The sequence below is a fragment of the Muscardinus avellanarius genome (genome assembly GCF_963383645.1).
Source record: "Muscardinus avellanarius genome assembly, chromosome: 3".
Lineage (NCBI taxonomy): Eukaryota > Metazoa > Chordata > Mammalia > Rodentia > Gliridae > Muscardinus > Muscardinus avellanarius.
The window spans coordinates 19,962,518-19,981,258 of NC_137788.1; the positions used below are offsets into that span (position 1 = coordinate 19,962,518).

At 44.4% G+C, this 18,741-nt stretch overlaps 2 protein-coding genes across 2 annotated transcripts in view; both read right to left on the reverse strand.

Moving 5' to 3' along the window:
• Positions 1 to 714: 714 nt before the first annotated feature.
• SYF2 (SYF2 pre-mRNA splicing factor) lies at positions 715 to 6,584 on the reverse strand (the record flags this gene model as incomplete). Its single annotated transcript, XM_080690962.1, has 7 exons — positions 715 to 880; positions 1,890 to 1,988; positions 2,338 to 2,428; positions 3,595 to 3,712; positions 4,607 to 4,732; positions 6,223 to 6,330; positions 6,561 to 6,584. 7 exons carry the CDS (start codon positions 6,582 to 6,584, stop codon positions 715 to 717), a joined length of 732 nt encoding a protein of 243 aa, XP_080547088.1.
• An 8,100-nt stretch (positions 6,585 to 14,684) lies between these two features.
• RSRP1 (arginine and serine rich protein 1) overlaps positions 14,685 to 18,741 on the reverse strand; it is a gene marked incomplete at both ends in the record, with an annotated part of 4,145 nt that continues 88 nt past the window's right edge. Inside the window, 4 exons of the mRNA XM_080692851.1 lie at positions 14,685 to 14,801; positions 15,725 to 15,805; positions 17,312 to 17,463; positions 18,295 to 18,741. The exon at positions 18,295 to 18,741 is cut by the window's right edge and continues 88 nt beyond it. Coding sequence (XP_080548977.1) covers positions 14,685 to 14,801; positions 15,725 to 15,805; positions 17,312 to 17,463; positions 18,295 to 18,741 — 797 coding nt within the window. The remainder of the gene's footprint in view (positions 14,802 to 15,724; positions 15,806 to 17,311; positions 17,464 to 18,294) is intronic.

Genomic DNA, 18,741 nt, shown 5'->3' on the forward strand with positions numbered 1-18,741 from the left:
GCTGGGAGTATAGCTCAGAGATAGAATGCCACTGGGTTCAATCCCCAGCACCACCAAAAAAAAAAAAAAAAAAAGTTTAACGCTTGCAGAGTGAAAGCATGGTGTATGTTTGTACTACATTTACACAAATATTTGTTTAAATGATAAAGTTTTAGTAAGGGTTCTATTCCAAAGCATTTTATTACTCTTTAAAAAGGGAAGTACACATGGTCAATATTCCTGGGAGGACAGCTCGGCCATTCCTGGGCCCCACACACGGCCTGGCTGGACTGTGGGGCTGCGGGTCCCGCTGCCGCCTTCTCCGTCCTAAACCCCGACGGTCCCACAGCCCAGCTCTGGTTTGGTAAAATTCACAATATCCAAAGCCAGAATGAGTGTCTGTGTATACGGTTAGCAATCTTAGGCCAAAAGGCTCTGAGGATTAACAATTACACACATTTAAAATACATAGAAAAATAATATAATTAGGATTTATACAAAGTAGATTTTTACAAAACTACGTCACTACAAGAAATACGTCTTATATCCAAGCACAAAAATGTGGATATATACATGGAAGAATACGGATAGAAAAAAACATTTATTTTGAAGTGCAGATCGGAAAGGCACAGACTACATTGTCTGCTTTACTGATAAAACTGTGGAGAGAACATCAATTCATTAACAGAAATTTTCACTCCATTCTCAAGCTTCTAACAACAGTTCCTAAAGGGGTTAAACAGCTGTTCCTCTTTCCAGATTCTGTTTAATTTCAGCCGTGTATTTCCCATAGAATCTTTCTGCTTTCTTGTTGAACTTGGCGTTTCTTTCATTAATGTAATCGATATCTGCATCATCATTATAAGGACGTCTTCGGCTGTATTTGTCTCGTTTTTCAATTCTGAGGGGAGAAAATAATAAATTTAAAATTCCCATTTTTCTTATCTTAACGAACCAAGACACTCGGTGCTGGGTGCTGGGGAGATAAGCTCGGTGCTCCTCGATTTCAGGCTGAAGCTGCTAATGAGCAGCGCCACCTCAGGTATGAACTAGGAAACTCGTCGACACCACCTCGTCTCCAGAATGCTTCGAAAAGGGCAAGGACACATCAGCGGGAGCCAGACAAGTGAAGTGTGACTCCGAAGATAACTGTCACGATGGCTACGTAAACCACAGCCGCCGCTGCAGTGTGTGTCCACTCTTAACACTCCGCACGCCCTAACTCCTGCGCTAACTCCTACACGAGACTTCATCTGCTCTAAAGCATTCCTCCCCATCAAGATTAAGAAACAAAAGCCGGGCGTGGTGGCGCAGCTTGTAATCCCAGCACTGGGGAGGCTGAGACAGGAGGATCGCGGTTTGAGGACGGCCTTAGCTCCTTCCTAGTAGTGAGGCCCTCCGCAACTCAGTGAGACCGTTTCAAAATAACGGAATAAAAATAGAGCAGGGGGAGTTGCTGGGAGGTAAAAGAATTTTCTTTACACCTTTCTCCCTCCATTACCACTGTCACAGCTGGGACCGTGAATGCCCAAAGGGCCACGTGTTGGAGGCTGGTCCCAGCCTGCAGCACTACCAGGAGGTGGAAGAACCTTTCAGAAGTGAGGCCCGCAGGGGCGACCAAATGATCAGAGACTAAAACCTACAAGACCCTGAGCCAAAATAAGCCTTTCCTCCTGACAACGTGCTTACCTTGGGCGCTCTGTCACGGTGCCGGAAAGCTAAGTTTCCTCCATATTTTGTGTCTCTATTCCAAACTCACAGACTCGGCCCATGCTTTTGTCTATCTCCACAACTACTGCAGACACCGGCTGGAGACGAGCAAGGCCCTCCCCGTCTACGCGCCTCACTCGGGCGCAGAGGCCACTCATCACTGAGCCTGTCACACTCCGGCTGCTCTACTCAGTACGTACTGTTTCTCCAGATCGATGACCATCCTGTCAATCTCCTCTGTGGTAGGCACATGTGTCCCATGAAGGAGACTGTTGGATGTTGGGAAAAACTCTTCTCCACTGAAAAGAGTAAAACAGACTTTTTAAAAAATGCTCCATTTTCAAATTTCAAACTAAACTGCCAGCCAGGTGTCATGGGGCACACCTCTGTTTCAAAATAAAGAATAAAAAATAGGGTGGGGGTGTAGCTTGGAGGTAGAATGGCCCTGGCTTCCATCTCCAGTACCAAAAAAAAAAAAAGAAAAAGAAAAAAAAAGAAAACCCAGGCAGTTAGCTTAACTGCTAGGAAGTAAACAGGTGAGTGCTGCCAACAGACCCTCCCCACCTCAGCATCACAGTGCACTGAATGTATGTGTGTGCATCCAAGCCCCCAGGATGAAAAGGACTTGCATTAAGCCTATGGACTTACTGCTTTTCTCTCAGTCTCTCATATGCTTCCATATCAGGTTTGATCTGCTTTGTCAACCGATGATATTGGCGCAACTGAGCAGCAGCATAATCTAAAATTATATAATAATCAGAGCATTATTATTCAGAGAAAATATATTTGTGTGTGTGGAGCGGTTATTGAGGATTGAAGGCAGAGTGGACCACCTCTGAGCTACACCCCGCCATCCCTTTTTTTATTTTTTTGTTTTCACACAGGGTCTTGCTAGGTTGCTAAGAGTCTTGCTACACTGCTAGCCTGTCCCAGAACTTGTGATTATCTTGACTCATCCTCCCAAGTACTGGGATTACAGGTGTGCACCATCATGCCTAGCTAAAACTAAATTATTATTAAATAATACATGCACTAGACACTAATCTAAGCATAACTTTTTTTTTTTTTTTTTTTTTTTGCTACTGGGGATGGAACCCAGGGGCTTTCTACCTCTGAGCTACACTCCCAGACCTATTTTTAAATTTTATTTTACTAGAAACAGGGTCTCACCAAGTTGCTGAGCGCCTCATTAAATAGCTGAGGCTGGCTTCAAACCTGTGCGATGCTCCTGTCTCAGCCTCCCAAGTGCTGGGATTACAAGCGTGCGCCACCACGCCCGGCTTCTAAGCATAACCTCTACCTTAAATAGGCTAATAAAGAGATTTTGAAGCCAGGCAAGTGGTGCACACCTTTAATCCCAGGGAAGTGAGACAGGAGGATCACAGGTTTAAGGACAGCCTCAGCAAGTGGTGAGATTCTCAGCACACTAGCAAGACCCTGTTTCAAAATAAGAAATAGAAAATAAACCTGGCGTGGTGGCACAGGCTTGTAATCCTAGTACTTGGGAGGCTGACAGGAGGATCACAGTTCTCAGCAAGCATCAGCAACCTGTGAGGTCCTCCGCAACTTAGTGAGACTGCTTCAGAAAAAAGAATAAATTAGGCCTGAGGGTGTAGCTTAGAGGTAGAATACTCCTGGGTTTAATCCGGAGTACTGCAAAAAAGAAAAAGCAGCAGCAGCAGCTTTGATTAAATCCACCCTAAAGAGTAGAGGGATCCAGCTGACTAAAGTACAGCCTGTTTCGGTTGTGCCCTCTGAGACATATTTGCGTTTTCCTTGGGTTTAGGCTCTTACGAGAACATACCACGAAGGAGTACATCCTTCCCTTAAACCAGGAACACTGAGGCCAGTGCCTATCTAATAGCCACGGGCCATGGTCGGTGAAGCTGAGTTCAGTAGGGTCACCTGAAAATCCCAGGTCGGGGTTTTTCCTCTTCTTTTTCCTCTCCCATCTTTCTGCATCTTCTGCACTGATCTCCAGCAGCTTCACTTTCTCATAGTCCTCCCCTCGTGCAGCACATTCCTAGAAAGAACAGAGACAGTATCTATAATTATGATATAAGTGATGAGTCCATCTAAGTCAAGAAAGACCTAATAAGAGTTTAAGTAAAACCTTTTAAAAAATTATAATTATACAGCCGGGCGTGGTGGCCCAGGCTTGTAATCCCGGCATTCGGGAGGCTGAGACCAGAGGATCGCAGTTTGAAGACAGCCTCAGCTACTTAGGCCCTCCACAGCTTAGTGAGACTCTGTTTCAAAATCAAGAATAAAAAATAGGGCAGGGGGTGTAGCTCGGAAGTAGAATGCCCCTGGGTTCCATCCCCAGACCCACACACACACACAAAAAAAAAAATTATAATTATACAAAAGAAATTTAGGAATCTGCTCTAGTATATAATGAGGGAGCATACGATACTTATTGAGTGTTTTAGCAGCTATTAAGACTGTGTTTTAAAGCCGGGCATGGTGGAATACACTTGTAATCCAGCATTTGGGAGACTGAGACAGGAGGATCATGGTTCACAGCCAGTCTCAGCTACTTAGTGAGGCTCTTTGCAACTCAGACCCTGTTTCAAAATAAAGAATAGGGCTGGGGGTGTAGCTCAGAGGTAGAATACCCCAGGGTTCCATCCCCAGTACTGCAAGAAAGAAAAAAAAGACCGTGTTTTAAATATTTTTGCATGTATTAACTCAACTAATTTACAATAATTCAAATATTATAGTCCCTGTTTTATAAATAAGAAAAGTACACAGAGGATAAATAACTCGCCCAGAGGGTGGCAGCAGGTGAAGAAAAGAGTCAAGATTTCACTTCCAGCAGTTGAGCCAGAACCAAGCGACAAATATCATGTTCTCCAGTTTCATTACAAAAGGACGACAGAAGAACTCAATTTACGAAAACAATGTAGTTCCTGACCTTTTTCTTTTCTTCTTCCTGCAGTTCCCATTCCAAACGAGCCTTTTTGGCTTCCCAATTTGCAGGTAATTTAAGTCTTTTATCTTCTTCCACAACTTCCTGGTGGTTTAATTTACGAGCTTCATTCTAAAGCCACAAAACAAAGAGTTAGCCAGATGGCACATGAAACAAACTCAAACCACCTTGCCTTCTCTGAGTGTGGTCAGGCAGGACACAGTGACAAACGTCCCGTTTTACCCTCAGAGCAACGCACAGCCATCAGATGACGTTAAGCAAAGCAACAACCAAATACGGTATACAGCTTAAAAAAAAGTGTTGGGCTGCACTGACTTACTGTTCCACACTCCTAAGGGTTAATCTCAGTTTTGTCTTCGTTTATCTGTGTGGTGCCTTGAAATGGACAGCCACACCACAGTGACACTGAAAGATATTCTACTTTCAAATCTCTTTTAGTCTTAATTAAGTCAAAAAAGAAGCCTCAATTGGGGGTTTGGAGGCTTTAATACCTTCCAAGATATCTCTAACCCTTTCCAAGTCCTCCTCCATTTAAACTATTTTAAGGCCAGACATGTGGAGCAGGCTTGTAATCCTGATAAATGTGAGACTGAGACAGGAGGATCACAGTTTCAAAGCCAGCCTCAGGAACTTAGTGAGACCCTGATTCAAAATAAAAAATAAAATAGGTCTGGGGGTATAGCCTGGAGGTAGAAAGTCCCTGAGTTTCACTCCCAGTACCACAAAAAAAACAAAACAAAACAAAAAACACACATTTTAATAGTTTACACTGTAACCAATGAAAGGCACTTTCTACTTGAACTAATACTAAAATGTCCCCCCCCCCTTGTGGTCTAAGAATTGAACTCAGGGCACTCTACTTCCAAGCTACACCCCAGCCCTACTTTATTTTTAATTTGGAAACAGGGTCTTGTTAGGTTGCTAAGTCTAATTGCTGAGACTGGCCTCAAATCTGTGATCCTCCTCCTCAGCCTTCTGAGCATAGAGATTATAGGCTTTTGCCGCCATGCCCAGCTAAGAATCTATTTTTTTGTTTTGTTTTGTTGTTGTGATACTGCGGATGATACTCAGGAGCATTCTACCTCCGAGCTACACCCCCAGCCCTAATTTTTATTCTTTATTGTGAAACAGGGTCTCACTGAGTTGCAAAGGACTTCACTAACTAGTAGCTGAGGCTGTCCGGGTACCGCGATCCTCCTGTCTCAGTCTCCCAAATGCTGGGCTTACAAGCGTGCGCCACCACGCCCGGCTACTAGGAATCTATTTTAAACTTAACTGCAAAAAATAAAATAAGTACATCATCGTAAGGGAAGTTTAAGTTAGATCTTTCTTGGATCACAGGTTAATGGCAGTTAGTCCAGGAATCCACGTTTTCTAATTTCCAGAGCTGTGATGATTGGGTATCGAACCTAGGGCCTCACACCCCACCACTGAGCGCACAGATGTATTTTTTAATGTTCTGAATATGCGGCAATGACTGCGGACCACAGGGAAGGATGTTTTACTTCACGGATGAGTCAGCTCCACGGCCTGTCAGGACCGCTGTGCGCCTTCTCTCCCTCTACAGGTGACAGGTCTGAGCCGGCCACCCCGCCACTCACCCGCTTCAGGTGCAGCTCTCGGAACTTGCGCAGCCGCTGTTCGCGCTTCTGGGCGGCCAGCTCCTCCGCCGCGGTGCAGGGCTCCTCCTCCGCGCCGCCCGCCGACACCTGCGGCGAGGAGCGCGGGCTTCAGGCGGGCTCGGGCTCTCCGGGGCCGCCCAGGCCAGGCCCGGGGGCGCCGACAGACCCGGGAGCCTCCCGGCCGCAGACCGGGCCTCGGTGCCCCGGGCCTTCGGGCCCGGACCCAGACTCCCCACACGCCCGCCTCCATCTCCGGCCTTCGCCTCCCCGCTGACTCTCACCAACAAGATCCCTAGGGTAGGGCCGACAGCACTCACCTCGACTTCAGTCGCGGCCGCCATTACACCCTTCTTCCCACTTCCGGCAACAAGACGCACTTCCGCCGCCCGGGGCCGGCCCGCCCACAAAGGCGGCGGGCCGCAAGCCCCGCCCCTTCCGGGAGGCTCCGGATCCAGGGTCCTCGGACCCCGCCTCAGCCGGGGCTTTTAGGTACGGGGGATCGAACCCGGGGGCTTCTACCTCCGATCTACACCCCCAGCCCTTTTTTTTTTTTTTGGTGGTACTGTGGGTGGAACCCAGGGGCTTTTCTACCTCCGGGCTATACACCCAGACCCATTTTACATGTTATCTGGAAACAGGGTCTCACTAAGTTGCTGCGAGCCTCACTAAGTAGCTGAGGCTGGCTTCGAACCTGTGCAGTCCTGTCTCAGCCTCCCAAGCGCGGAGATTACAAGCGTGCGCCACCACCACCCCGGCTTCCCCAGGCCCTATTTTTTCTTTTTATTTGGAAACAGGGCCTCACTAAATTGAAGAGGGCCTCACAAGGTTGCTGAGGCTGGCCGCGAACCCGTGATCCTCTCGCCTCAGCCTCCCAAATACTGGGACTCTAGGCATGGGCCACCACTCCTGGTTTGCTTCCATTGGGCAGGGTCCTGCGCAGCTGCAGAAGGCTGCCAAACGACTGAAGGCAGGGAGGAAGGGGTGGTGAGGGGCTCCTCAGAGGACTGCAGAGAAGGGCCCGCCTGGGGTGGGGCCGGCATCACCGAATTGGCTTGCTCTTTCCAGGAGCACCAAGTGCTTTCCGTTCACACGGAGCTTGAGCAGGTCTTCCTGAATTGTCTTACCTAGGCCTTTCTATGGTATAAGACATTTTTCGCTTGTTTTATTTTTGGTGTTAAGGATTTAACCCAAACTACACCCCCAGCCCTCCCTTTTTTTGCAGTACTAGGGATGGAACCCAGAGGCACCCTACCTCCGAGCTACACCGCCCCCAGCCCTACTTTTTAGTCTTTAGTTTTTGAAACAGGGTCTGAGTTGCAAAGGGCCTCGCTAAGTAGCTGAGGCTGTCTTCGAACCGCGATCTTCCGGTCTCTGCCTTTGGGATTACAAGTGTGTGCCACCACGCCTGGCATCCAACCCTTTTTATTTTGAACAGAGTGTCACCAAGTTGCCGAAGGTCTTGATAAATTGCTAAAGCTCACCTTGAACCTATGTGCGGGTATTGGAAAACTGCTCTGGTATTAAATTTCCAAAATGTAAAAAGCCGTCAGACGTGGGTGCTGTGTAGGCTCTGGCAGGGAGAGGCAGTGGACTTTCACTGCAGTGTCTCTCTCCCCTTAGTTCTAATGCTTGAACTATAGTAAGCATGTAAAGGCAATTAAGGCCTTTAGCCTTAACAGCCCTAGAGACAATTGAAGCTTTTAGCTCTAAAAATACATAGGGGGCAATCAGTGCCCCTGTTTACTTCCTCTTGTGACCTGGCCTGGGCATAGGAAAGGTAAACTCCGTGTGCTACTTCAAAGCATCCAGAGTTGATGAGCAACCTATTGTCTAATACAATAGAGGCGGAGACCAGGTAGATTATTGACTTCTGCACTTAGTAGGTGCACTGTCAAAGGCAAAGAGGCACCACCTGGCTAAGAAAGAACTCACTGGCCCATTGCCTTGGAAACACTGATAAGGACACAGCATTATAAACCTATTTAAAGGCCAGGGATGGACAGGGAGTCAGGGTTCCATTTTCAGGCTCTCTGGTGTGCCCCAAGGTATGCTGCTTTTTCTTCTCTATTTCCTAATTTTGTAATAAACGACCTCTTTGGCACTTTGAAGTCTGGTGGTGTCTCTGTGGATCATCTCAACACCTGCAATCTTCCTATCACAGCCTTCCAAGTACTGGGATTACACCCAGCTTCTTGTCTGTCATTAATTGCAAGAGAGTAGGGCTGGTCCAATCTTGTTTACTTTTTTTTTTTTTTTTTTTTTTTTTTTTTGGTGGTACTGGGGATGGAACCCAGGGGCTTTCTACCTCCGGGCTATACTCCCAGACCTATTTTATACTTTTTTTGGAAACAGGATCTCACTAAGTTGCTGAGAGCCTCACTAAGTAGCTGAGGCTGGCTTCGAACCTGCTTGACCAACCTCCTGTCTCAGCCTCCCAAGTGCTGGGATTACAAGTGTGCGCCACCACGCCTGGCTTTGTTTACTCTTATATGTCCAGTGGGGAAACAGCCATAATAAGTACTAAAGTTAAGATAAAAGCAAAAGTGAAATATGTGAAAATTGTTTTCTGAACTATTAGTTAGATGAAAATGTAAACTCCCCAAATGTGTAACTGTGTGTTAGTTACTGGGGATTGAGCCCAGCCACATTCTACCACTGAGCTACACCCCCAGCCCTATTTTGTTTTGAAACAGTCTCACTACTTGCTGTGGCTGTCCTCAAACCTGGGATCCTGTCTCGGCCCTCCAAATACTGGGATTACAAGCATACACCATCACGCCCAGCCCAAATGTATAAAATATAAACAAATAATCTGAAGTATCCCAAAATTAAATCTGAGTAAGTGAATAATAATCTATTTCCTGGTTGGAAGACAATAACCACAAAAATACAGTGTCACCGAAATATCTCAAATGAGTTTATAAATGTAATGTTATTCTCACCAGAACCTCAGGGGGTTATTGTCAATATATTTTGGAATTGGAAAATGGGGCAAAATTCTAAGTTTGTAGGCTAGTGGTGTATATCTATAATAGGAAAACATGACAATTCTGTAAGATTCTTGGCTTACTTAACAGAAAAGAATTTCAACACACAGCGGTCATAGAAAAGACAGGTTTTATTTAGAAAAGTGATAGATTTGAGGGGGAAGACAGGCCATCTTAAGAGGTAGAAAGCGGGGCGTGGTGGCGCACGCTTGTAACCCCAGCGCTTGGGAGGCTGAGTCAGGAGGATCGCACAGGTTCGAAGCCAGCCTCAGCTACTTAGGCTCTCAGCAACTTAGTGAGACCCTGTTTCCAGATAAAGTATAAAATAGGTCTGGTAGTATAGTCCAGAGGAGAAAAGCCCTCGGGTTCCACCCTCAGGACCACAAAACAAAAACAAAAACAAAAAACAAGAGGTGGGAAGCATCCAGCCAAGAGTCTCTGAGGTGGTTTCTTTTATAAAACCCCTATAAAGGGGGCAGACACAGGTCCCACAAGGGAGGCCTGGAGTTCCTCTTAACCTTCAGGTTCCCCTGGCAACTGGATGTGGTGGGCAGCTAGTGTCCAAATTGTTTTGTCCTCCTCCTGAACGTTTTGTTTACTAAGCATCTCAGATAGGGAGAGGAGCCATTGGGATGAAGGGTGTGGGGCTCTTTGAGGCTTCTGCCCAAAACAGAACACACCCTATAGGATGGAATTAAGTGATTAGGAACTTTCCTCATTTTATTTTATTTTATTTATTTATTTTGTATGTGGTACTGGGGGTGGAATCCGGGGCTTTTCTCCCTCCAGGCTATATTCCCAGACCTATTTTATACTTTATTTTGAAACAGGGTCTCACTGAATTGTGGTGGGCCTAAGTAGCTGAGGCTGGCTTCGAACCTGTGGGATCCTCCTGTCTCAGCCTTCCAAGTGCGGGGATTACAAGCATGCGCCACCAAGCCCAGCTCATTTTAAAACTGTATTTTTCTTTCCTTCCCAATTAGTCTACTTTCTACCTAATATTTTTCTGTCCTACCTTAGATCAGTGATAGAGCACTAGCATTTGGGAAGCCCAAGGTTCAATCCTCAGCAACGTAACACAATCTAAAAGTTCAACAACACATTGGTTGATAAGACTTCAAAGAAACATGAATTATAGGAGAAATTGTTCTAACCCCTATAGAAGACAATTTAGTGTTTTTTTTTTTTTCTTTTGTTGGTGGTACTAGGAATTAAACCCAGGGGCATTCTACCTCTGAGCTATGCCTCCAGCCCTGATAGCAGGGTCTTGAAGTTGCTGAGGGCCTCACTAACTTGCTGAGGCTGGCCTTGAACCTATAGTCCTCCTCTTGCCTCCCAAATATTGGGATTACATGCATGCACCACCACTCCTAGCTTCAATTTGGTAATACATATAAAAATTATAAAGGCATTTATAAAAATTCATTCTATAGGTAATATTATATAGGTATATTGACTTGTCTCAGCCTCCCAAATGCTGGGATTACAAGCCTGCATCACCACAACAGACCTATTCTTTATTTTGAAACAAGGTCTCACTGAGTTGCAAAGGGCCTAAGTAGTAGCTAAGGCTGTCTGCTAACAGCAATCCTCCTATCTCAGCCCCCCATATGCTGGAATTATATTCCTGGGCCACCACGCCCAACTATATTGATTTATGAGATTATTTCTGCTTTTTTTGTTAATAGCAACAAATGTTTGTCAAAAGCCTAATTTTAAAAAGCTATTCAGCCAGGCGTAGTGGCGCACGCTTGTAATCCCAGCATTCGGGAGGCTGAAACGGGAGGACTGTGATTTGCAGACAGCCTCAGCTACTTAGTGAAGCCCTCTACAACTTAGTGAGACCCTGATTCAAAAATAAAGAATAAAGCCAGGCTTAGTGGCTCACATTTGTAATCCCAGCATTTAGGAGGCTGAGACAGGAGGATCGCAGTTTACTGATAGCCTCAGCTACTTAGTGAAGCCCTTTGCAACTCAGTGAGACCCTGTTTCAAAATAAAGAATAAATAAGAGGGATTGGAGTATAGCTCAGAGGTAGAATGCCCCTAGGTTCCATTCCCAGTACCGCAAAAAAAATAAAAATAAGCAATAGGGTAGGGGGTGTAGGTCAGAGGTCAAATGCCCCTGGGTTCCATCCCCAGACCCACAAAAAGAAAAAAAAAAAGGTATTCATTGGAATGTTATGTAGCAAAAGAAAAAATGGGGCCAGGCATGGTGCCCCATGATTGTAATCCCAGCATTTGGGAGGCTGAGACAGGCACTCAAGGTTCACAGACAGCCTCCACTACTTAGTAATGCCGTTTCAAAATAAAGCCTGGGCGTGGTGGCGCATGCTTGTAATCCCAGCATTCAGGAGACTGAGACTAGAGGATCGCATGCGGACAGCCTCAGCTACTTAGTGAGACCCTCTGCAACTCAGTGAGAGCCAGTTTCAAAATAAAGCATAAAAAATAGGGCAGGGGGTGTAGCTCGGAGGTTGAATGCCCCTGGGTTCCAGCCCCAGCCCCGCAAAAAAAATAATAATTAAAAAATAGGGTTGCGGGTGTAGCTTGGAGGTTAGAATGCCCCTGGGTTCCACCTCTAATACTGCAAAAAAAGGAGGAAGTTCTCTATATCCTTTATTATTTATTTATTGGTGGTACTGGGGTTCCTGGAAACCCTACCACCTCTGGGCTTTACTCCCAGACCTATTTTATATTTTTATTTGGAAACAAGGTTTCTAGCCGGGCGTGGTGGCGCACGCTTGTAATCCCCGCGCTTGGGAGGCAGAGACAGGAGGATCTTAGGAGACCCTGTTTCCAAATAAAAAAAAAATGTAAAAATAGGTCTGGGAGTGTAGTCCGGAGATAGAAGGGCTTCCAGGAACCCCAGTACCACCAAAAAAAAAAAAAAAAAAAAAAAAAAAAAAAAAAAAAAAAAAAAAGGAAACAAGGTTTCTTAAGCCAGCGAACCAGCAGGGGGATTACAAGTGTGTGCCACCACACATGGCTATATATTTAGAAAGATCTCCAAAGTGCAGAAATATTTACATAGCATGATTGTGTGTGTGTGTGTGTGTGTGTGTGTGTGTGTGTGTGTGTGTACTAGGGGTGGAACCAAGGGGCATTCTACCTCTGAGCTATACCCCTTGTCCTATTTTTTATTCTTTATTTTGAAACAGGGTCTGAGTCGCAAAGGACCTAAGCAGCTGAGGCTGTCCGCGAACCTTGAATGCTGGGATTACAAGCATGCACATTACCATGTCCGGCTTTAGCATGCTCTATTGCTCTATTTAGAGAGATAATCGGGTTATTAGGAATGTGTATTAGTACTAGAGACTGAACCCAGAAGCATCCTACCACAGAACTACATCCCCAGCCCTTTTATTTTTCCCAGAACTGGAAAATTAAACCAAGGGGCATTCTACCACCGAGCTACACCTCAGCCTTATTTTTTTGGTAAACTTTTATTTTTATTTTTTTATTTTTTGGGGTACTGGGGTTCCTGGAAACCCTTCTACCTCCGGGTTTACACTCCTAGACACCTATTCATATATATACATATACTTTTTATTTGGAAACAGGGTTTCTTAAGCCAGCACGACTGGCTTCCAACCTGCTTGATCCTCCTGTCTCCGCCTTCCAAGCAGGGGATTACAAGTGTGTGCCACCACACAAGGCCCCAGCCCTATTTTTTTTTATTTTGAAAAAGGGTCTAAATCGCAGAGGACCTAAGTAGCTGAGGCTGTCCACAAACCTAATCAATTTAGACCAGCTGTCTAGATCTTTTGGTTCATAATAAAATATGTTCACTTTTAAGATTATATATACTAAAGCCGGGCGTGGTGGCACATGCTTATAATCCCTGCATTTGGGAGACTGAGACAGGGGGATCACACAGGTTCGAAGCCAGCCTCAGCTATTTAGTGAGGCTCCCAGCAACTTAGTGAGACCCTGTTTCCAAATAAAGTATAAAAATATATAAAATAGGTCTGGGAGTATAGCCCAGAGATAAAAAGCTCCTGGGTTCCACCCCTAGTACTACAAAAAAACTATATAACGTCCTTTTCCAGTTACAGCACCATTAAGGGATTTCCAAACAATAAATTAACAGAACATGGTGATACATACGTGATACATACTGGGATTACACAATCTGGTTTAGGATGTAGCTCAGAAGTAGAATACCTCTAGGTTCAATCTCCAGTAAATCCCAACACAATTGTTAATTTAGTAGCTCTAAGGTTAAAATTTGAGTTTCTTTTTGGGTGGTACTGTAAATGAAACCTGGGGGCATTTTACCTCAAGCCCCATTTTATTGTTTTATTTAAAAAATACTGTCTCATTAAGTACAGAGGGCCCAAGTTTCCAAGGCTGGCAGTGAACCTGCAATCCTGTTTTAGCCTACCAAATACTGGGATTACAAGGTACACGGTCACATCCAACTGTTACTCAGTATTTCTTAGAAAGCTCCCAGGTAACAGGGTCTATGAGCCCTTTGATGTTAATACATGTTCCTAGATTTGATATGAGAAAGTTTTTTGGCCTCCCCTTCTCCCTCCTTTGCCCTGCTTCTTCCTGTACCAATAGCCTCTCCCTTCCCAGTTCACTCTACCAGGGCACCTTAGCAACCTCTCCCTCCTGGGCCTCTTCTCAACCTCTTACCTGCCTTATGGGTGCCCCAAGACAATTTCCTGGGCCACAGGACTCCCGCCCGGTACTTACTTGCCCCCTCCCTCCCAACCCGTCACACACAACCTCCATCAAGGCTTGTTGAAGAGACTAGGAAAGCCAGGCATGGTGGCGTACCCTTGTACTCCCCATGCCTGGGAGGTGGGGACAGGAGGATCATGCAGGTTGGCAGCCAGCCATGCTGGCTTAAGAGACCCTTTTTACCAAACAAAATAGGTCTGGGAGTGTAGCCCGGAGCTAGAAGGGTTCCATCCCCAGTACTACACACACACACACACAAAAAAAAAGACTAGGAAATACACAAAGAATAAAAACATTTTATTAATATATAAAATACACAGTTCACTCTGTCTTACAAATTTCACTTCTACACAACAAATATCATACAATATTTACAAGTATTTACAAAACTCCCACCTGTAACTGCTGGTCCATCTGTGATCTCCTATCTTCAAGAGAAACCTAAAATATTAATATTTTCCTAAGTACTTATATCCTTTACAAACAAGATAATGCTATAAACAGTAACTTGCAATAAAGTGCAACTTTAGCCTTTATATTTTTCTTCCCAGTACTAGGGATGGAATCTAGGGGTATTATACCTCTAAACTACAACCCCAGCCCTATTTTTTTATTCTTTATTTTGAAATAGAGTTTCACTGAGTTGCAAAGGGCCTAAGTAGCTGCAGCTGTCCATAAACCATGATTCTCCTGTCTCAGCCTCCCAAATGCTAGAATTACAAGCATGTGCCACCATGCCCAGCTAGCCATTATTTTTCTTCATTTAGATAGGTACCCATAAGCCATAGGGACTTTTTTTCTTATCTATTTTTGGTGATCCTGAAGAAGGCTCTTCGGCAGATGCTTTAGCTGTCTTCTGTATTGGTTTTGCTACAGAATTCTGTAAGACAATAAACAAAGTCAGTTTCCCAGATGCATTGTAAATATATATATATATATATATATTGCAGTACTGGGGATGGGACCCAGGGGCATTCTACCTCTGAGCTACATCCCTCTCGTCCTATTTTTTATTCTTTATTTTGAAATAGGATCTCATTGAGTTGAGAAGGGCCTAAGTAGCTGAGGTTGTCCACAAACTGTGATCCTCCAGTCTCCACCTCCCGAATGCTGGGATTACAAGCTTGCGCCACCATGCCCAGCTTAATAATACATTTGATATTAAATAGTTCCACTTAAGAACCATTATCAACTAAACACAAAGCGCAAACCTCATCTGCAACTCGATTCAAGATGTAAAGCCAATAAACTATTAGAAAAGAATTAAAGACAGGGTATGAATGTTCAGATTTTGATCTTTCAGCCTCCTGGCTTACTTTAGAACTTTCTGATTAAAGAGTATTTTAAGACTTCCTTTTAAAAATATTTGAGTAAGCCAGGCATGATGGCACATGCTTATAATCCCAGTACTTGGAAGGCTGAGGCATGAAGATAAGTTCATGGCCAGCCAGCTCCAGCTACTTAGTGAGGCCGTTTCCAAACAAACAAAATTAAAAATAGAGCTGGGGTGTAACTCAGAGTTAGAATGCCCCTTGATTATATTCTCAATACTACGGGGGGGCTGCAGCAGAGGTAGAATGCCTTGGGTTCAACTCTCCATACCAAAAAATAAAAAATAAAAAAAGGACATAGCTCAGAGATTGGGTTCAATTCCTAGTACCACAAGAAAGAAGGAAAAAAGGCTTTTTTTATTTAGAGGATTAGCAAGCATTAAATCAACATAAAGATATAATAAATGCCTACCCAATGCAATTTAACAGTCTAAATTCAGTTTCTGAGTGATCAATGCTTGGATATACTTACATTAGAGCTAAAAGCTATGTTTCTCTGCTGAGATTTTTCATTGAGATTTTTAGTTCCATCTTCAGTTAGTTTTTCTGACAGCTAGACAGGTAAGAGAAAGAATAGATTTTTTAAAAATATACCCTTGGCTTGTATTTTTCCCCCCCAGTACTGGGGATTGAATCAAGGAATTCTGATTCATGTAGAATTGTACATGGGAATTCTACTTCCAAGCTACACTCCCAGTCCTATTTTTAATCTTTATTTTTAAACAGGGTCTAAGTTGTAGAAGGCCTCACTAAGCAGCTGAGGCTGGCCACAAACCAAATACTGGGATTACACGGGTGCGCCACCATGCCCGGCATCTAAGTATCATATTAAAGCCAGCCCAATTGTACATAAATTTAGTTGTAGACACAAATCAAGTTGATTTTATCACCATATAGTTAACAGCCTAAACAGAAAACTGCTCAGTGCAGCACATTATAATATAAACTTAGTTGTAGATACAAGTTGATTTCAACACTAGTTAGCCTAAACTGAAAACTTGTGTGTTCCACATAGCAAAACTGATTCAATAGTGGGCTAAGGGCACATTTCCCATAAAGACTTTATTTCCCTGATACCAATAAAGCCATTGTACAAAATGCCTAGTTTCAATTGTGCCTAATTGTTTGAACAAGTAGCTGAGCTAAGAGCTTGTCTTCTAATACTTAGCAAATCCACAACTGGGTCCCAAGAACAGGTTTATGCAGACAGGTTATCCTTACTTAACTGATTTTTATCAATTTATACCTTAATCTTTGAAAGCTACCAATTTTAAGTTTTAGATTTCACATAACTTGGAAGTACAGTGCAATTTGCAAATGTACATCCTGCACATTTCTGGAGAATTTTAATAAACTTATCTGCAAGTGAAGCAGGCCTCCTCTTCTGTAATCTTTCAAATTATCTGGAATATATCGCATATATTATGAACGGGACATCTCTACTACAGATGCCCCACCATTACAAAGTGTACCTTTGCTTATTTAAAAATCGTCTTTAATACCTTAGACAAATGGTTACCTGTCCCAAATTCTAGCATGCACATGGAACTACAAACACAAAACTAAGCTTTTAGTGTGTGAACATAAACTTTAGTTAAACCTCTGATGCTTTAGGCCATGTATCAATTACCAAGAGATTTTCTTCATCATTGTCTGGAGACCACATTCATGATTTCTATAAGACAGAAATAAAGCAGATAAACTATACTGATGTTGAGTACAGATCTGTGGGAACATAATGTTGCAAATGACAACTACAGATAACTGTCTGTAAAAGACAGAATAAAAAGAGTTTTCAATCAAGAAAATCTTGATAACAGAAACCACCAAAGTATCAGCAACAATATATTCGTGGTATTATGAAAAATATACCAGGTGAAAATAAAAATCTCCCAATTTTATGGGTGTTAACAATGTCTAGCAGTCAGATCTGCTACTTTGTTAATGGCAGATTATATACAGCTAGACTTTCCAAGTGTAGTCTTAGGTAAGTAAAAATAGCTAATCATCTGGTATTAACTTTTTAAAGATCTTGTTTTGATAAACTTAGAACACTTACCTCCAACTTTGCAGCACTACTTGATCCAGCTGTTTTATGGTTGGTTTCTTTAGCTACAGGAACAGTTCTGAGACTAGCTGGCAATTCAAGGTTGTTTGTTCCTAAAGCTTTTGCTGCATTGGCCTTCGCTATTTCTAACAGCTCCATCCGATCTAAAAAAAGGCAACAAAACTTTTTAATCCTAAAGCAGTTCCCCAAGAAAGAAAGAATTATAAGTACTGTTTTACTTAAAATACATTTTAATCCCTCACATGTAAAAATGTAACTTCAAGTGAAATATAACTTTAGGTAAACAAAGTTCTCTACCTCATGGGGGGGGGGGGCTAAAAAAGCATTCCTAGCTGGTGTGGTGGCACATGCTTGTAATCCCAGTATTTGGGAGGCTGAGACAGAAAAATAGCAGGTTCACAGCCAGCCCCAGCTACTTAGGCCCTCTGCAATTTAGTGAGACCCCGATTCAAAATAAAGAATTAAAAAAATAGAGCTGGAGTGTTAGCTCTCGGAGGTAGAATGTCCCTGGGTTCCAACCCCAGTACCGCAGAAAATGCAAGCAAGCAAGCATTCATTCCTGCTGGGCCTGGTGGCGCACAGCTGTAATCCCAGTACTTGGGAGGCCTAGGCAGGAGGATCACAAGTTCAAAGACAGCCTCAGCAATATCGAGACTCTCATTAACCTAGTAAGAAGTGCTTCAAAATAAATATAGGAGCCAGGAGTGGTGGCACAAGCTTGTAATCCCAGCATTTGGGAGGCTGAGACAAGGAGGATGGCGGTTCAAGGACAGCCTCAGCTACTTAGCGAGGTGTAGCTCTGAGGTAGAATGCCCCTGGGTCTCATCCCCAATACCGCAAAAAAGAAAAAATTTTTAAATTTAAAGTTAAAAGTAGGGCTGGAGGCGTAGCTCCGAGGTAGAATGCCTTGGGTTTAAACTTCTAAATTGCCTTCATGTACTGTGGCTAGTCCTCTATTAACTCAAATGCCCCACCTTTTTCACTTAAACGAAAGGGCGTCGGGCTCCGGGACCTCGTCCTGGATCTGGATCTCTCTCTCCATCTGCTGTGCTCCTCCGGGTACACGGTGCGACCAAAACCATAGTAGCGCCGCCCGCGCGTGATCGCGTAGTACGACCTTCGGTAATGCGACCTTCCCCGAGAGCGCGACCGGCTCCGGGAGCGGTAGGGCGAAGGAGACCGGTAGTGCCGCCGGGGCTGCCCGTAGCGCCTCTCTCGGTACCGGCGGCTGCGGGACCGCGACCGGCTACGCGAGTAAGACCGCGAGTAGCGCCGGTACTTCCGCTGGTGGCGCCTCCTCGAGCGAGACCGCGACCGGTAATGCCGCCGGGACCGGCTCCGACTCCTGGAGGCCGAGCGGCTCGAGGCGCGGGAGCCGGAGCGGAAGCTTCGGGAAGAGGAGCGGCTCCGGGAGCGCGAGG